Here is a 19035-nt window from a genome sequence, read left to right as displayed (position 1 = left end):
CCAAAGTCCATATGTTTCATTATGGTTCACTCTTTGGGTTGTATATTCGATGGGATTTTTCTTTTTTTTTTCTTCCAGTTTTATTAAGATATAATTGACATACAGTGCTGTGTAAGTTTAAGGTGTACAGTATAATGATTCAACTTACATACATCATGAAATGATTATCACAATAAGTTTGGTGAATATCATTTTGTATAAATACAAAATTAAAGAAGAAGTTTTTTGTGAGGAGAACTCAGGACTTACTGTCAACCACTTTCATATATGACATACAGTAGTGTTAATTACATTTTTCATGTTGTATGTTACATCGCTACATATGGTATGGGTTCTGACAAATATGAAATGACACATATACCCTAATGGTATCATACAGAATAATTTCACTGCCCTACTATTCTCCTGTGCTGTAGCTCTCCATTCCCCACACCCCACAAAACTCCAAAATAAACTGAGTTTTGGAAGATGAGTAGGAGTCAAGGAAAGGAGGAAAGAGTTTATGGTGTTACGGTACCAAGATGAAAAAGCACCACTTAGAACCCCCTGGCCAGGGCAGGGGACACAGGTTCAGTCCTGGTGCAGGAAGACCCCGCGGGCCGCGGTGCCGCCGAGCGCTTTTGGGCCGCGGCCGCCGAGCCCACAGTCCGCAATCCGAGAGGCCTCACAGCGCTCTGAAGACCAGCTCAGCCAAAGTAAATAAATAGAACGTACTGACAGTTAAGAGAAAGCATCCCTTAAGTATACTATATTCTGAATGGCTTGAAGGCAGGAGATAAAGAGTAAGGAAGGGGTCAGAGATGAGGCCAGAGAGGCACAGAGTGCTCACGTCAGGAAGAGTTTGCATGCCACAGCAAGCTGTTTATATTTTCATCTTGAAGACAGTGGGGAGCCTTTAAAGACTTAATACAGGAGAATGAAACAATCAGATGGTGGTGGTGGTTGTGGTGTGAGCATTTTGCTTGATGGATTAATAAAAAAAACCTAATTGTGGAATATGAATAAAATAAGCTTTTGTTTTATGAGGTTTTATATATCTATATGTTATATATATAAATAAATGTATTTTTATGTTATGTTCTACAATTAGAATTTTTATACGTTATTATCTAATTGTAGAATATAACATATAAAACATACATTTATTTATATATATGCTGTGCTTAGTCACTCAGTTGTGTCAGACTCTTTGTGACCCCACGGACTGTAGCCCGCCAGGCTCCTCTGTCCATTGGGATTCTCCAGGCAAGAATACTGGAGTGGGTTGCCATACCCTCCTCCAGGGGATCTTCCCAACCCAGGGGTTGAACCCAGGTCTCCCACATTGCAGGTGGATTCTTCACCATCTGAGCCACCGGGGGAAGTCCCTGAATACTGGAGTGGATAGCCTATCCCTTCTCCAGGCGAACTTCCCAACCCAGGGATCAAACCGGGGTCTCCTACATTGTAGGTGGATTCTTTACCATCAGAGCTACCAGGGAAGCCCCTTACAGTCCGTGGAAGTCTCCAGGCCAGAATACTGGAGTGGGTAGCCCTTCTCTTCTCCAGGGGATCTTCCCAACCCAGGAACTGAACCCAGGTCTCCCACATTGCAGGATTCTTTACCAGCTGAGCCACTAGGGAACCCCATTTACATATATAACATATGTATATAACCTCATAAAACAAAAAGTTTATTTTATTATTTTGACTTTATGATCATAACTTCCTCAATTCTGTGAATGTGCACATGGATCTCCCCTCCCCTATTATATGTTCTTTTATGGGCCTCTATGTATTTATATTTCCTTTATAACTTACTTGGAACTGTGATTAATTGCTTAATATTTATTTTTATCTCTAGGCCATAAATTTCATGAGTAGGGAAAATGCTTATCTGTGTATCCCCAGTACCTTTGCTCAAATATATATTAGTTGAGTTAATGTATTTCTATTAAGTGGAATTACTGAGTTAAGGAATATGCACATTTGAAATTTTGTTAGATATTGCCAGATTATATGCTAGAAAGATTGTACCTGTTTATAAACCTTGTTGTTTATATTCCTTTTCTCATATCCAGCCATACTGCCCTTTCACCCTCCCCTCTCCTGTCTTTTTGTATCCCTCAATCCTTTTTTTCTACAGACATTTTCCGACACATTCTAGGTTCTCTTTTAGGTGCTTAGGATATATCAGGAAGCAAAATAGACAAAGATCCTGGGTGGCAGGAGATAGACAATAAACATACCCAATAAGGAAATAATATAGGATGTTAGAGAGTGGACCAATAAAAGAGTAGTTGGTGAAAAGCAATTGGGAATGCTAGAACTGAAATGGAATTATAATGTTAAATACAGCGGTTAAGTATATAAGCCACAGTGAGATGACTTTTGAGTAAAGACTTGGAGGAAGTGAGAGAAGTAGCAGCTGGCTATCTGGGCAAAGTGTGATGGGCAACAGCTGGTTCAAAGGCTAGTTGAGTGGCTGAAAAGAGGTAGGAAGAGGTCTGCTGGGGTGCTGCTAATACTGTTTCTTGATCTGTGTGCTGGTTACTTGAGTGTGTTCATGTGTTCGCTGAGCATGACACTTATCATTTGTGTACTTTTGTGCATTTTATTTCCCAGTAGTTTTCATATTAACCGTGAATGGGAGTCGATGTTGAACGTTGCAGAATGCCTGGACTCCCAGGTGGTCCAGCCCTTACCTTCCAATGCGGGGCGGTGGGCTTGATCCTTGGTTGGGGAGCTAAAGCCCGATATGCCCCGGGGCCAAAAAACCAAAACATAAAACAGAAGCAATATTGTAACAGATTCAATAAAAACTTTAAAAATGGTCCACATCAAAATAACCTTTAAAAAAAAACTTCAACAAACCAAAAATACCTTAGTAGTTGTTTAGTCAGTTAAGTCACGTCTGACTCTTGTTGACCCTATGAACTGTAGCCCGCCAAACTCCTCTGTCATTTCCCAGGCAAGAATGCTAGAGTGGGTTACCATTTCCTTCTACAGGGACTCTTTCTGACCAGGAAATGAACCTGTGTCTCCTTGTCTCCTGCAGTGCAGGAGGATTCTTTACCATTGAGCCACCTGGGAAGCCCTTAATAGTATCTATCCGGTTATTCAGGGGTATTTTCCCTTGACTTACAGACAGCGATGAATGTACTAATCAATTTCTATTAATCCTTTTGCCTTCCTGTAACATTCTCTACTTAATTATGGTAAAAAAAAAACATTTTTTTAAAGTATTCTTTTAATATAATGCTGTGTTTGATTTGCTTATATTTTATTTTGGATTTTTATATCTATATTCACAAGGAAGTTTGGTCAATAGTTTCTTTTTGTTATTCCCCTATGTTGGGTTCAAAGTATTCAATACTTTCCTTAATTATAGGTTCTTTACTGTTTTTCCATGAAAAGAGAAGCTCTGTGGTATTCATCTAGTCTGCTGTCTCGAGAGAGGAATTTCTCTTGTTTGACTTCATTGTTCTTTGTGAGCTACCTAGTAATTACTACAATTTAGTAATTGATAGGTGAGTCCTGTCATTGCTGTTCTAGACAGCTGGCTGTTCACTTGAAGTCTAGGGCTCAAATCTCTTGTCATTTCATTGTCATGGAAAAATTGACCAGCACTGGACTATTCATTGGTGATGTAATAGTTGTCCGGAGGTGTTTTGTTGGATAATTATAGGCCTTATTTTCTTTAATGTATTTCTGATTTCTTACACTTTCCACTAGAAACAGGATGAAGTAGGCAGAAGAAGAAGCTTGTGAGTATGTTGTTGTAGCCTAGTTAATAGGAATAAGTGCAGAAGCTTTGCCTTCTGGAAAGAGGATTCACTTTTAATTATTAAAATTAATGGGACCAGTTATTTGGTCCTGGACTTGGTAGAATTTTTTCAGTTACCTGTATGATCACAGTGAACTGATCTTCAAGCCCAAGGGAGAGCTTATCTGGCTGCTTCCTCCATCCTTCAGCACGGGAGCACTGTGCTGGAGTGCTCAGTCTGGAGACTGGTGTTTTTCATATAGGAGATTCTGTAGCTGTGATTTTCAAATTGTAATTCAAGAATCACTTGGGATTAGAGTCCAAGTTGCTTATTGAAAAGGCAGATGCAACAACTAATGCAGGTTCCCATGCCACTCCAGGCATTTTAAATTAGAATTTATGAGAGTATGGTCTAGGAATCTGCATTTTAAACAAGAGTCTCAAGTAATTCTTAAAATTTAAAGACACTGCTTTCTAAGATTAAGAAGAACTTGCTTTTATTCACTTGTTATCTCTTTCAGTACAGGATTTCTGTGCTGAGCATTGGGAGGAATATAAAAGGAATATAAGGTTGGATCTTGCTCTCAAGAACTTAAACCTAGGCTAGAGATGGGATTCATTGGACTAAGGCAAGAGTAAAATACATCACATTCTAAAGTGAGTGTTTTAAAAAAATCAACTTTGTTGGGATATAATGTACATGCAAAAGAGTCACCTATTTGAAGTATAGAGTTTGATTGCTTTTGACAGATGTATGTACCAGTGAAACTACCACCACAATCAAAATACAGAACATTTCCATTATCTCTAAACATTTCCTTATGCTCTTTGCAGTTTATCCTTCTCCCCACCCCTGGCTCCAGGCAACCACTGATAGGCTTTTTTTTAATCACTATAGATTAAATTTGATTTCCTAGAGTTTTATGTGAAATGGAAACATATAACATGTAGTCCTTTGTGTCTAGCTTCCTTCACTCAGCCGAAGAATTTGAGATTGTTCCATTTTGTCCAGTGTATCAGTAATTTGTTTCTTTTTATTGAGTAGTCTTCTGTTACATGAGTATACACATTTTATTTATCCATTCAGTTGTTGATAGACATTTGGATTGTTTCCAGTTATTATAATTAATGCAAACATCCACATGATCATGTGTTTTCATTTCTCTTGTTAAATACCTAGGGGTGGAATGGCTGGATCTTATGGGTTGGTGTATGTTTAACTTAAGAGATAAGCAGATGGTTTTTATTTTGATTGTTAACAGAGACACTGTACTAAAGTCATTGAGCATTGTTGAAGGAGAGTTGTTTACCAAAGACACTATACTGAAGTCATTGAGCATTGTTCAAAGAGAGTTGTTTAAGTGGAACTTAAGGATGGGTTCCAACTATATATGGGAGGATAGGGAGTATTTGCTGAATATTTACCATTTGTCTAGCTCATGGTAGTTAAATGCTACATATATGATTTTCAATATTTCTGCAAATTGGAGAAGTAGTATTACTCTTCACTCTTTATGAGTGACAAATAGAAGTATAGAAAAGTTAACCAGCCTAAGGTTACACAGCTAGTAAGCTATGGCTTTGAACCTAGGTTTATTTCATTCCAAAGCTCAAGCCATTTCCATTATACCAACAAGGAGTAGAAGTGAAGGATATTCCAGCTTCAGAAGTCAGGCGATGGGTCAGGGAAATTGGACTCATTCCTTTTTCTTTCTCCTGAGTACAGCAAGCATAGGAACTATGACAATCTGTTTGCCAGTAACAAAAGCTTTGTTTTGGGGGACTGGTGAGCAATGGGGTTTCATGTTTATTTGATACCAGAGCCAGGAAGGTAAATATAGTTATTTATAAAGACTTGTATATTGTTGAAAGGATAATGAAGTGATTAGAAGCTAGATTTAGGAAAATTAGTCTAGTCCCAGTCTGCTGAGTAGATTGAATGGAACAGAGATTAGAAGGTCTTGCTGCTGTGCTGTGCTTAGTCGCTCAGTCCTATCTGACTCTTGGTGACCCCATGGACTGTAGCCCGCCAGGCTCCTCTGTCCGTGGGGATTCTCTGGGCAGGAATACTGGAGTGGGTTGTCATGCCCTTCCCCAAGAGATCTTCTCAACCCAGGCATTGAACCCAGGTCTCCTGCATCGCAGGCGGATTCTTTACCATCTGAGACACCAGGAAAGCCCTAGGTCTTCAGTTCAGTTGCTCAGTCATGTCCGACTCTTTGCGACCCCATGAACCGTAGCACACCAGGCCTCCCTGTCCATCACCAACTCCCAAAGTTTACCCAAACTCATGTCCATTGAGTCAGTGATGCCATCTAACCATCTCATCCTCTGTCATCCCCTTCTCCTCTTGTCTTCAATCTTTCCCAACATCAGGGTCTTTTCAAATGAGTCAGCTCTTCGCATCAGGTGGCCAAAATATTGGAATTTCAGCTTCAACCTCAGTTCTTGCAATGAACACCCAGGACTGATTTCCTTTTGGATGGACTGGTTGGATCTCCTTGCAGTCCAAGGGACTCTCAAGAGTCTTCTCCAACACCACAGTTCAAAAGCATGAATTCTTCGGCACTCAGCTTTCTTTATAGTCCAACTCTCACATCCATACATGACTACTGGAAAAACCATAGCCTTGACTAGACGGACCATAGTCCAATCAAAATCTGTAATAATTCAAGCAATAGATAACAAGTTCTTCGATAAGAAGAGTGAAACCTATCAGGAAGGGACAGTTGGAAGGAAACTTCAATGAACTTAATTACTAAGCTTGTTGACAGATTGCACATAAGAGATAAAAGTAGAAAGGAATTTTAGGAATAATTTTGAAGTGTTGGCTTTGAAGTGTCCAGAGTTCTGTGGTTTTGGACTTGATGTATACTTGGTATGCTAATATGTCTGAAGAGAGCTCATAACATTTTAAATAAACTGTCACTGACAGTGGAGGCTCTAGTTTTCTAGTCTGGCTTATTCTTATAGCATCAGGTGACACTGAGCTAGAGGGTAATTGTTTATTCATTTGTCAAGTATGTGAAGTTAAAGACATTCGAAGCTCTAGGGAAGTGGGAAACGTTAGCCTGTTCATTAAAATTGTCAGTTTGATACTCATTTGATGTGTGAATGCCCAACATGAGGATGTTACTGGTTTTCTAATAAGCTCTCAGCACACTTGAAGGTTTTTCTGTGACACGTCTGGCCAGTGTCTTTTCTCTTTTTGCTTCTTCTCTAATGTCCTGTGATAAGTGGTACCCTCAACCTTGCTCATACTGCACGTTTTACTGCGTGAATTGTGGGATCTCTTGATGTGTCTTTATTCCACTACTTGTGCTTCCCTTTGCTTCTGAACAATCTATACTCTAGCTTTCACTCATAAAATTTCTGTCATTAAAATTACAGTGACTTTTTTGTTTCTAAATTCAGTAGCACATTCTCAGTTTTGATTACTCTGTAGCACTGCTACTTGTTAACCACTCACTCCTTTCTTGAAAACTTGTTTTCCTGACTTCAGGGACCTCATTGTCGTGGTTTTCCTCCTTTCCAGCTTCTTTGCAGGCTCCTTTGTGGACTCTTCCTTTTTAAAAAAAAAAAAAAATTCAGATTTATTAATGTATAATTCACATATAATAAAATTCTCCCTTTTAGTGTACAATCTTATGAGTTTTTTCAAACACATACAGTTATGTAACCATAACCACAGTCAAGGTATAGAGCAGTTCTGTCAACCCTAAAAATTCTCTTAACCCTTTACAGTCAGCCTCTCCCATTCTTGGCCCGTGACAACCACTAATCTTTTTTCTGTCTCTATACTTTTGCCTTTTCCAGAAAGTCATTTAAGTGGAATTATATAGTGTGTAGCTTTGGGTCTGGCTTGTTTCACTTATTGTAATGCATTTGGAATTCATTTATGTGTGTCATCAGTTTATTCCTTTTTATTCCTGAGTAGTATTCTAATGTATGGATGTACTGTGGTTTATTTATTCATCAGTTGAAGGACACATGTTTCCAGTTTTTACAGAATATGAATTAAGCAGCTGTAAACATTTGTATATAGGATTTTGTATGAACATGTTTTTATTTCTGACGGGTAAATATATAGGGGGAGTATTGCTGGATTGCATGGTGTGTGTTTAATTTCATAAGAAATGCTCAGATTATTTTCCAGGGTGACCTACCACTTGGCATTCTTGCCAGCCACGTGTGAGAGTTCTAGTTGCTCCACAGCCTCACCAACACTGTGTTCTCAGTTCTTTTTTTTTTTTTATGTTTTTTTAAAAATGTGTCTATTCCATAGATTCCCCCTTCCCCTATATACAGGTTTTTTTCTTGTCCTGTCCTCTCTACCTCATTCTTTTATTTACTTATATTTTAATTTTATCTATTCAGTTACAAATATCTGTGGAGCTTCTGCTTTGTGCCAGACACTGTTTAGGCACTCTAGATATAGCAAGGGACAAAGAAGAAAAGTTCCTGTAACTCATGGGATATTGTGCTCTGAAAACATCCAAGTCTTTTGTTCCACATCTGTTTTCTCACATACCTAGCTATCTCCATTCATACTCATTTGAGATGTCTCATAGATACTACACAGCCCATATATGTATCTAACACTGAATTCATCATCTTTCAACCTTCCTCTCTTTTGTATTTCTTTTAATGAATGATGTCATATCCACCCTATAACTCAAGATAACAACCTGGGCAATATTATTTAGGCTTTATTTTCCCCACTTTCCACATTCAGTTACCTATTAAACCCTATTGACTTTACCTCCAGCATATCTTTTAAATGTATCTACTTGTCTCCACTCCCTCTGCTATTTCCCTAGTTCAAGCCTTCATCGGGTCAGTGCAACAGCCTCCTTACCAGCCTCCCTGTCTACCTGCTGTATCGACTTGTGGCCACACTGTACCACCATTCTCTTTCTAAAATGAGAAATCTGATCCTCTCTCTCCCCTGCTCAAAAGCTGTGATAGCTCTCTATTACCCTCCAAATAATTTCAAACTCATAACATTACTAAAATTTTAAACATACACATATTAATACTTATGACTCATTTTATTCAGGTTCTTTCATAACCCTGCAGAGTCTCATTCAGACATGCTATAACTATCCTCAGTTTACTGAATGGGCCTTTACATGTATAATTTTGGTTTCCTGGAACACTTCAGTCCTCCTTTTCTTGGTTCTTATGCCTAGTACAGCAGAGACATTGCTTTACCAACAAAGGTCCATATAGTCAAAGATACATTTTTTCCAGTAGTCATGTATGGGTGTGAGAGTTGGACCATAAAGAAGGCTGAACACCGAAGAATTGATGCTTTTGAACTGTGATGTTGGAGAAGATTCTTGAGAGTCCCTTGGACTGCAAGATCAAATCAGTCAGTCCTAAAGGAAATCAATCCTGAATATCTATTGGAAGGACTCATGAAGCTCCAATACTTTGGCCACCTGGTGTGAAGAACTGACTCATTGGAAAAGACCCTCATGCTGGAAAAGATTGAAGGCAGGAAGAGAAGGGGATGACAGAGAATGAGTTGGTTGGATGGCATTACTGACTCAGTGGACATGAGTTTGAGCAAGCTCTGGGAGATGGTGAAGGACAGGGAAACCTGGCATGTTGCAGTCCATGGGGCTTTGCAAAGAGTCAGACATGACTGAGAGACTGAACAACAATACCTAGGAAAATCTGATTCTCCACAGTAATATTTCTGTTGGCTAGTGCGGCGTTTTAGTGGTTTTGAGGGGTGGGAAGGAAACTTGGCTTAATTAAACTAGTGTTGTTTCTCTTACAATGGTATCAGGCTGAAATGAGAATAGGGAACTGGGTAGTCAGAGAACATGACTGTTATTTTCACGATTTAGAGATGGACCCAGTAGATGGGATTGGGTCATTTGTTGGATTTAGTCATATAAGATATAGTTATAGAGCACCTACTATGTACTGCTGGTGGCCATTTAAGAATGAGGCTGTGCAATGCAAGAGAGCCTTCTGTGAGCCCAGAGTTTCAGTGAGAAGCAGCCTGAAGCAATCTAGGTTGATAGGCATATTCGGAAGTTCCATGTGATTATTTTTCAGTTTTCTTTTGAAAAGAAACACAGTACTTATCCTGTTGCAGTTGCTATGGCAACTACTCTATAGCCTGGGAGAATTTTTACCCCCACTTCATGGTTAGAAAGTTAAATTATTAAAATCTTTTAAATCACACGCTAAACTGAGAAGGTATATACTGATTGGTGAGATGGTCCTAAAATTGTCTCTGTTACTCTTCTTCTTTTTCACCACTTGTGATTTTCTTAGGTCACTGGACCTATTTGGGCTGGGGAGACCAACAGAGTACGTAAGAATTTGAATACCTTATAATTTTCTTAATTTTACCCTTTAACATATTCCCTCTGACTGGGGCTGGATATTCATGCATATAAGCATATATAATGCCATTCCCTCCTCTTCCCTTTCTTGAAGCTTAGGAGAGAATTTGCTGCATTGGAAACTTATATCCTTTCAGGCTGATTTCCTGAAGACTTTGTGTCTGTGCATGTGCATGCATGTGTGCGTATGTGTGTGTGTGAATGTGAGAGACAGAGAGAGAGATGGAGAAATTTCAAAGTTTCAGTTATAATCCTGACAGGATCTCCTGATTTGTCTTCCCCAGAGACAAGTGTCCTCAGCCCCTCCTTTGGCCTTTTAGCTAAGGGGCACGGTGACTAGCAGGAGAAATTTCATTCTAGGAGAGGTCATTGGTTTTGTGATGTGAACAAGAGGCTGGGGACGTGGTTTGACTTTCCTTGAAGCAGTCTAGCTAGGCTAGAGGCCACCTTTGTTCTTGAGCTTAGAGAGTGAGCTCTCTCTTAGACAGTTCTTTCTGGTGAGAGTCACAGCCTTAGACTGGCATTACTGGCTGTGTTACCTGGGCTGACAGAAGGTGGTTGGGTTGGTTGAGTTTCAATGATTAGGTATCCAGTAGTTGCTAGAGGGGCCAAATTTTGTTCTATCACTATAATTTCTCATGGAGTATGTACTATCTATGATTTGAATCCTGAGTATTTGCACCAAGAAACTATGCAAACACAGCCTAAGAGAGCTTGGATAATTAAGGTTTTCGAGTAGAAAGAAGTAAGTCATGAAAAAAAAGAAGTTTGAGTTTTCATTCCTTCTCTGATAAAGTTTTGCCTGTATTCTGGATCTAAAGATGGGGACTCAATCCAGGAGCACCACATACTGGAGAACCTCATTGTTGAATACATCATTCAGTTTTGTTTGAGTGCCTGCTGTCTGCCTGAGGCTCATCCCTGTCCCAGCCTGCCCTTCCAGGTTTATTTTTGTCATTTCCCTTTCATGTCCTTTTATGTACTTGCTAAATGAGCTATAAAATGTTTCATAAAAGTATATACATAGCCTTTCAAAATATATGTGACCTTTTACGTATATATATATACACATATATATATGTATATATATATATCCTTTCCCATCATTGGACCTTTACTCATGCCATTTCTTTTCTCCAGATTCTAAAAGGCATTTCCCATCACCCACATCTTCACCTATTAAAAATCATCCAGTCTTTCAGAGTCATAACTTCCTTAATTATTTCCCTGTTCATTTTAACAGGAAGTGATCCAACCTTCAACTCATATAGCATTTGGTTTATACTGTTCTCATGATAGATACTTCCTTGTATCTGTATCCATATTTTCTCTGTCCTATTAGACTGACTCTATACTCCAAGTCTTCTGTGTTGTTTAGCCTTGCAGCTGGTGGACACTCAATAAATATTTGAATGAGTAAAATTTCCCAGCCTTTTAATTTCAAAGGGCTTTTCAACTTTTGCCCTCAGACTAGCTCACAAGTCCTCCATAAGCTGAATAAGCAAACCTGTTCTCAGTGTCTCTTTCTCAGGGAAACCAGAAGTTTTCTGTTCTAGGTGAAATGGTTCTGTGCAGGAGCAGGTAGAGCCAGTAAGATATCATTGCTGGGACACTGAAAGCACGATGCTTTCACCCAAGCCTCTTCCGTCATTTCCCTTCTCAGTTTCTAGTCAGCTTTGGTGGTGCCAGGATGTTTCGTTTCTAAGGAACCTGGGGATGATGTAGGGGGAGAAAAGCTGGCTTTTGCCCTTGACCAACCTTTTTTCTGCTCCAGTCCTTTGTCTCACCTCACTTCCTTGTATTTCCTTTCTCCACTCTCCTCCTATTTTTCATACCCTCTTTTCTTCTGCTCCTGGCTTCTTCTTTATTTGCCCTTTATTCCTTCAGCACAGAAATGTGTCAACCTTTAGGACTGTTTTGGAATACCCCTCCCCTTAGCTTAGCAAAATAAAGCCGATCATTATTAAGGAGTCATAGGTCAGATACAGCGAGAAGGGTCTCTCCACGCAGTTTCTGGCTCGGGATACTGGGCTCCTAACTCTGGCTGAGCTGCCCTTTCCTGGCCTCATACTCAACAAGATTGTCTGTCACTGCTGCTGCTTTGGAGACTCCCGTCTTGAGTCTCTGGATGATATACTAACAGCACAATCTCCTCCCGGAGTTTAAGTAGACTTTTGGCTTTGTCTCCTTGGTTGCCTCTGCCCCGTCATCTGTATGCATGAATAATCCAGCACTGACTTCTTCACACTTCCTCCTTCTGTGAGTTCAGAAAGAATATGTCTGAATGGCATACTGGTTTTTGTCCCTTGATCCTTTCTAGTCGTCAGCACAACAGATGCATCAAGGTCTAAAACCAGTACCTCCAAAGTCTCTTTTCCCTAACGTGTAATCAGAGTGCTTTGTAAACAGAGTGTCTTGTCTCCCCATGTTTGACTGGTATTGTTCCTGACCGTTTGAAGATTAGCCTTTCTCATGCTGATTTTTTTCCCCCTGAAGTTCTGATCATTTCCCCGTTCCTTTCTTTTGTTCATGTGTTACCTTAAACTTAAGTGGGCAAAGCTCGTAAGATCTTCTTACCCCTACTCCCAGCTGTAACCCCAAGCGGTGTCTGGAACCCACATGTTCATGTTCCCTGTCTTTTAGTGGGCTTATCTACCAAGTTGTCTGATGTAGAAGCCAAGGGGCCATTTCCCTGCTACCTTCCATTTGTCCCCAACTTCTATCATTTCTGTTTTTTCTTCCTCTAATTCATTAACTCTCTTCTGTTTTCATTGGTGAATATATGTTCTCATCTCCTCCATGAGCTATTGTAAAAGCCTCATTTTATGGTCATTAGGAGGCTTCCACTGCCCACATTGCTACCAAGATTTTTTAAAATTACTAAGATGAGTCCATCATCTGCTTAGAGTATCTACATTTTAGGATGGTGAAGGTTCCTTTTCCTTATTGTGAGCCAAATAGAAGCTTGGCAAGAAAGAACATATGGGACCTTATTAATTATACACATATGGGTATTGTGTCAGAAATGGCTTCTGTGGAAAATAAACCACAAAACACTGTTAGGTTGAACTCCTTTTCCAAGCACAGTGTTGCATATTTTTATTTTTGCTTGGAGCAAGATTTGTAACTCTGACCATTTTAGCTAAAACCAAGAAAAAAATGGCAGCCGGTCAGGTGCTAACTGGAAAAGCAGAAATAAATCTATGAAATTGTGGTCACTGCTGTTAGATAATTGGCTGCTTTGTCAGTAAGACCCCATTGGTGGTGGATGTGTCTTCCTCTTCTTCTGAGGAAGTGGGATGAAGGCTTGGGATGGGAATTCTGAGCCCAGGGTATGGGTGCTCAATAGAACTTATTAGAAAAACCCAGTGTTGCAGCAAGACAGTAAGACTGCTGCTGTTCTCCGCTGCATACAGAACTTGATTTCTAAGTCTTGACTTTGACCTTCTTGATTTCCTATACCAGTTTCCAATGGTGGACCTATTTATTTGACTCAGCAATGTATTTTTAAAGTCTGAAAACATCATGCTAACTTTAAACAAAAATTTTGCTTTCCTAAGAGATGAAAAAACTGTTTCTTCCCCTTTTGCCCCATTTTGATAATAGTGGAGCACCAGAATCTATTTAAGACATTTAAAAGCAGTTTTTCATTAGGGTTACAACAGCTTAGAGAAACAGAATTCCAGAAAATTCTGCATTGGGAAAATGCCACTTGGAACTCCTCTGAGAATCAGCACTAAAATTAGACCAACTGTCTTATCTTGTTAGAGAAGGAGAGAGACTTGTGGGTATTGAGACAGTTTTGCATGACTTTAAGGTCACTACTCTCATGGGCAGCTCAGCTTGCGCTTGTTCTCAAGGCTTGGGCTTTTGGCTCCCTATGTTGGAAGCAGAAAAGAATTCTAGAGAGCTGAATAAAGCTGGGGTACTTTGATGGACTGTGCTTATCCCACAGCTTTCGAAGATCCTGACAGTGCGGTGGATGACCGAGATAGTGACTACCGCAGTGAGACCAGCAGCAGCATCCCGCCTCCTTACCATACGACCGCCCAGCCCAACGCTTCTCTGCACCAGTTCCCAGTGCCCGTGCGACTGCCGCAGCAGCTGCTGCCGGGCGGTTCCCGGGACTCTTGCAGCGACTCTGCGCAAAGTTACGACCTCGATTACCCAGAGCGGCGGGCCCTCAGGTAGGTGTTGGGAGCAAAACACTTTCTCCTCCTAGTATGCAGGGCCCAGGATGCGACTGGCATCAAGGATTTGGGTACCTGAGGTGATGGAGGAAATACAGCAGTATGGTGGACCAACCTACAGCCATTTTATGTGGAGCGTCAGTCTTTTTTTCCCTCCTCTTTATAAAGTTCACGTTTATGCATGGGATGGTGGCTTAGTCATTAAGCTGTGTCCGACTCTTGTGAGCCCTTGGATTGTAGCCCACCAGGCTCCTCTGTCCATGGGGTTTCCCAGGCAAGAATACTGGAGTGGGTTGCTGTTTCCTTCTGTAGGGGATCTTCTGGACCCAGGGACTGAACCCAGGTCTCCCACATTGCAGGCAGGTTCTTTACCGATTGAGACGCCAGGGAAGCCCACAATTATGCATATCCATCAATAAGAGTTTTTCTTTATTATCAGCAGGTGAGGGCAGGCGCACTTGGGGTGGATGGCTGAAAAAAACCTGCTCACCTCTCTGCCCAGACCAGTGACTTTGATATACCTTTCATTGAGATTAAAAAAAAAAAAATCACAGATGTTAAATGCTTGGGTAATTCATCCTACCTAAATATTTCCCTGGGAATGTCAGAAGAAAACCAATATAATCTCACTATATCAGATTCAGTACTTTTGCTGGAACTTAGGAAAAAAGCTTTTTATTAATTTCTTAAATACATAAAACATTTAATGTAAAAGTATGTTAAGGTACAATATAATACACAGCAAAGAATTACCCACCCACACCTGTCTGTCTTCTTCTGTTGCCTGCTCTTCTGCCTCCTAGTTCTCTACCACCTTTGTTTCTTTCTTTCTTTTTTTTACCACCCTTGTTTCTTACGCACACTTCCACAGGCCATTGTCATATACTTAAAAGCATAAAAGCAAATACATATGTATATGCTCCCTACTCTTGCCCAAACTTAAAAAAAAGTCATACTTCAAATTTAGAGAAATAATGTATACTTCTCATATATTCACATAGCCTAGATTCATTAGTTGTATTAACATTCTGTCATGTTTACTTTGTCTCATTCTCTCTAATATATATTCATATACACATACATTTTTTTGTTTTTTGGCCACGCCTTACAACTTGTGGTATCTTAGCTCCCCAACCAGGGATTGAACCTATGTGCTTGGTAGTGAAAGCATGGAGTCCTAACTGCTGGACTGCCAGGGAAGTACCACACATACGTTTTCTTTTTTTTCCTGAACCATTTGAAAGTAATTTGCAGATACCAAGTTACTTTACCAGGAGGTACTTCAGCGTATAACTCCCAAGAAAAAGGACTTTCTTTTACATAACCATAATATTATGATCACACTCAAAGAAATTTAAAGATACAATATTATTTAATATCTAGACCATATTTAAATTTTTTCAGTTGTCCCAATAATGTTCATATATATATATATGCTAAGTAGCTTCAGTCGTGTCCAATTCTGTGCAATCCTGTAGATGGCATCCCACCAGGCTCCTCTGTCCCTGGCATTCTCCAGGCAAGAATACTGGAGTGGGTTGCCATTTCCTAATGGCATAAAAGTGAAAAGTGAAAGTGAAGTCTCTCAGTCATGTCCGACTCTTCGAAACCCTATAGACTGTAGCCTACCAGGCTCCTCTGTCCATGGGATTTCCCAGGCAAGAGTATTGGAATGGGTTGCCATTTCCTTCTCCTATATATATATATATTTTTTTGGTTTTTTTTTAATGCAGGATCCAATTAAAGAGTATGGTGCCTTACATGTGATTTTCCTGTTTCTGTAGTCTCTTATAATCTCACAAAATTCCCTTTTATTTTTAATCTTTTGAGACACTAACATTTTTTGAAGAGCCTAAACCAGTTTTGAGAATGCCTCTTAATTTAGTTTGGTCTGATTATTTTTTCAAGTTTATAATCAGGTTAAGTATGTTTCACAAAAACATTACTTAGCTGTTTCCTTCACAGTGCATCAGCAGTCACATTTTACTTTGTCTCATTATAGTTGATGTTTAATTTGATCTCTGGGTTAATCTAGTATATATACCATATTTCTCTAATGTAAAGTTACCTTTCTTCTTTGTAATTTCGGATCTCTGGGATGATACCTGAGATTGTGAATATATTCTGTTTCTTCAACAACCATTTATCTATTGATTTTAGCATCCATTGATAATTGTTTCCTGAATCAATATTTCACTGGCTGAAGGTTAGTTTTTTGAAAAACCACTCCAATTTAGCTCATACTTTTGGTGGCTAAAATTGACTATATTATAGGATGATCTGAGAGTTTTCCCCACCATATCAAACTGGTGAGTAAATATTCTGAACCTCAGATGGTCATATACCTGCTAGACAACATCCTGACTCTGTTTACTGTCATCTCTGAGAGTATTTTCAGTAAAATTTTATCATGTAGAATTCTTACTGTTCACAATTTAATTCTAGAAAGAAGTGTGGCAGGAATCCTACTGAAGTTGGTCCTTACTTCTTGCTGGTTTATTAACTGCTTATTTTATTCATTTGGTTTTAGTTATTTATATTTTCTTTAAGAAAAAAACATAATGGCAAAAAAAAAATTGTTTTGGCTCTTTCTCCTATGTATTTACAAGTGTTGAGTGTGCAGGCCAGCAATAATAATGGCACATCAGCTTGAATTATGACTGCAGTTATCCAGAAGAATATGTAGTTTGCCTGATCATCACCCTGTTATCACTGCTGTAGTAACACTTGGAAGAGCATTAGTGCAGTACTTTTAGTTATAAATTTTTTCCCTAAAATTTTTCTTTAATTGATCACATATAAATTTGATTAGTTTTCTATATCAGTATATGAAATGAGGTTAAAGAGTAAATATCTTAGCATCTCCAGCAGAGGAGACATTAACATTATTTTTAAGTAAACTTGTGTTACAGACATTTTTAACTTAAATTTTTGACTTGATTTTTCTTTAAAAAATTTTTGAAGAAATTGTGTCACTAGTTTGGTTTTTAAACTTCTATTACTGTAAATACTAAGTTCTTGGAAAAAGTCTAAAGACCTTAAGTTAGAGCTTTTAAGGAAAAATTTTAAATCCTTGATTGAACCAACAGTTTGCAGTACCTTCCAGTAAACTAGAAATGTAAAAATAAATAGTTTTTATTACCACAGCCATGGCTATTGACTGATTTATGTTGGAATGATAAAGGCTTCTTCTAGGATGGAGTTAATTAGTTTGACTTTTTGAGAATATCTGAGAGCAATGAAACTGCATATTTTATGTATATATATATATGTGTGTGTGTGTGTATATAAATTTGTTTCCCTCACTCAACCAAATAATGGGAATAACTAGAATAATGGGAAATGTATGTATATTGTATAAAAATGCATAATTGGAAGTTTGACAATGGTGTTGGACTTTGTGAGCTATTATAGAGCCAGCATATCTCTATTGTTGAGGGGTGTCAAAAGAATATCTGTCTCACTCTTGATGGCTCTTTAGTGGCTAAGTGACACTTTGATGTTGTTTCTGTTTCCTAAATAAATGCTATCAGATGTTAGATCTATAAAAGAACACATTGAGCTGACAAACTCCTAGTCTGCAGGCCTTCTCTACACCCCCACCTAGGTACACAGGAAATAGACAGTCTTTAACTTAAGCGAAAGAAAGGTCAGCAGTCTTCTGTAGTGACTGACTGAAGTTGACTGTGTAGCTTCTGATTCTGTATTCAGTATAGCGAAATATGTTCATTTCACTGTGATCCTCAATGCATATAGTCTTTAGGTTTCACAAATGACAAATTATGATACTTTAAATAATTTTCTCTTTTTGGTACTGTAACAAGGTTTGACTTATGATAGTCAAAAGATTTTCATTATATTTTCTGCATATTTTTCTTTTTAAAAGTAGTATGTTTGACCATATTCTTGGCTATACTGCCTTCAGCAAATTAACAGCTTGGTGGCTTCTCAGACCCAAATTCATCAGCAAGTTTAGATTTCTTCTTCTTCTTTTTTTTTTCAGTTTTATTTATTTATTTTCTTTGCAATATTGTATTGGTTTTGCCATACATTGACATGAATCTGCCATGGATGTACATGTGTTCCCTATCCTGAACCCCCCTCCCACCTCCCTCAACAACTTAGATTTCTTGATATCCCTTGATCTATGTTCATGGGATATGTAATAGTTCTAAACTTTGGCATTGTAAATACATTCTAAATATTGATGGAACATATTATTTGCTTCTTTCTTAGAAAACAATAGGATCCTAAGTAGTTAATGGTAGCAAGTGAAGTATTTCAAAGTTGTGATAGGTAGTCTTTCTCTGATGTGGAAAAAACTTTTTGACTATGTTGTTATAATGCTGAATTAAGAACGTGTGGATTTCCTTATATCTTTTCAGTCTGAATGGTTTTTATCAGATAGATAATTTTACTAATTTTAGTTTTCTCATTCAATATGCACTAAATCTTACAATTTTTTTTTCTTTTCCCTGTTTCTCCTTTTTTTTTCTTGCCTTACTATTCCTCCGTTTTTCTCTTTACATCAGACAAGGCTTTCAGGCTCAAAATGACAAAATTAGAATTATTTCATCTTTCTCTGATGTTGACTATGAAGAGCAAGAATGTATATATGAGGAGGTAGAGGGGGAGATGTCTCAAGAGTTTCTACAAGACAGTAACATAAACTTAAAGGAAGCAGAGGTAAAAGAAGTAAGAACTCTTTTGAAAACTGATAAATATTACAACCAAC

The 19035-nt window shown here is 38.7% G+C and overlaps 1 protein-coding gene across 3 annotated transcripts in view; it reads left to right on the top strand.

Annotated features, from left to right (window-relative positions):
• Nucleotides 1–19035, top strand: part of UNC13B (unc-13 homolog B) — a 202903-nt gene that overhangs the window by 85700 nt on the left and 98168 nt on the right. For all 3 annotated transcript variants that reach the window (XM_070480297.1, XM_070480296.1, XM_070480295.1), the window contains exon 8: nt 14066–14297. In XM_070480297.1, coding sequence (XP_070336398.1) covers nt 14066–14297 — 232 coding nt within the window. The remainder of the gene's footprint in view (nt 1–14065; nt 14298–19035) is intronic.

Source organism: Odocoileus virginianus, chromosome 18, assembly GCF_023699985.2.
Source record: "Odocoileus virginianus isolate 20LAN1187 ecotype Illinois chromosome 18, Ovbor_1.2, whole genome shotgun sequence".
Classification (NCBI taxonomy): domain Eukaryota; kingdom Metazoa; phylum Chordata; class Mammalia; order Artiodactyla; family Cervidae; genus Odocoileus; species Odocoileus virginianus.
This window is presented reverse-complemented; position numbering and strand designations above follow the sequence as displayed.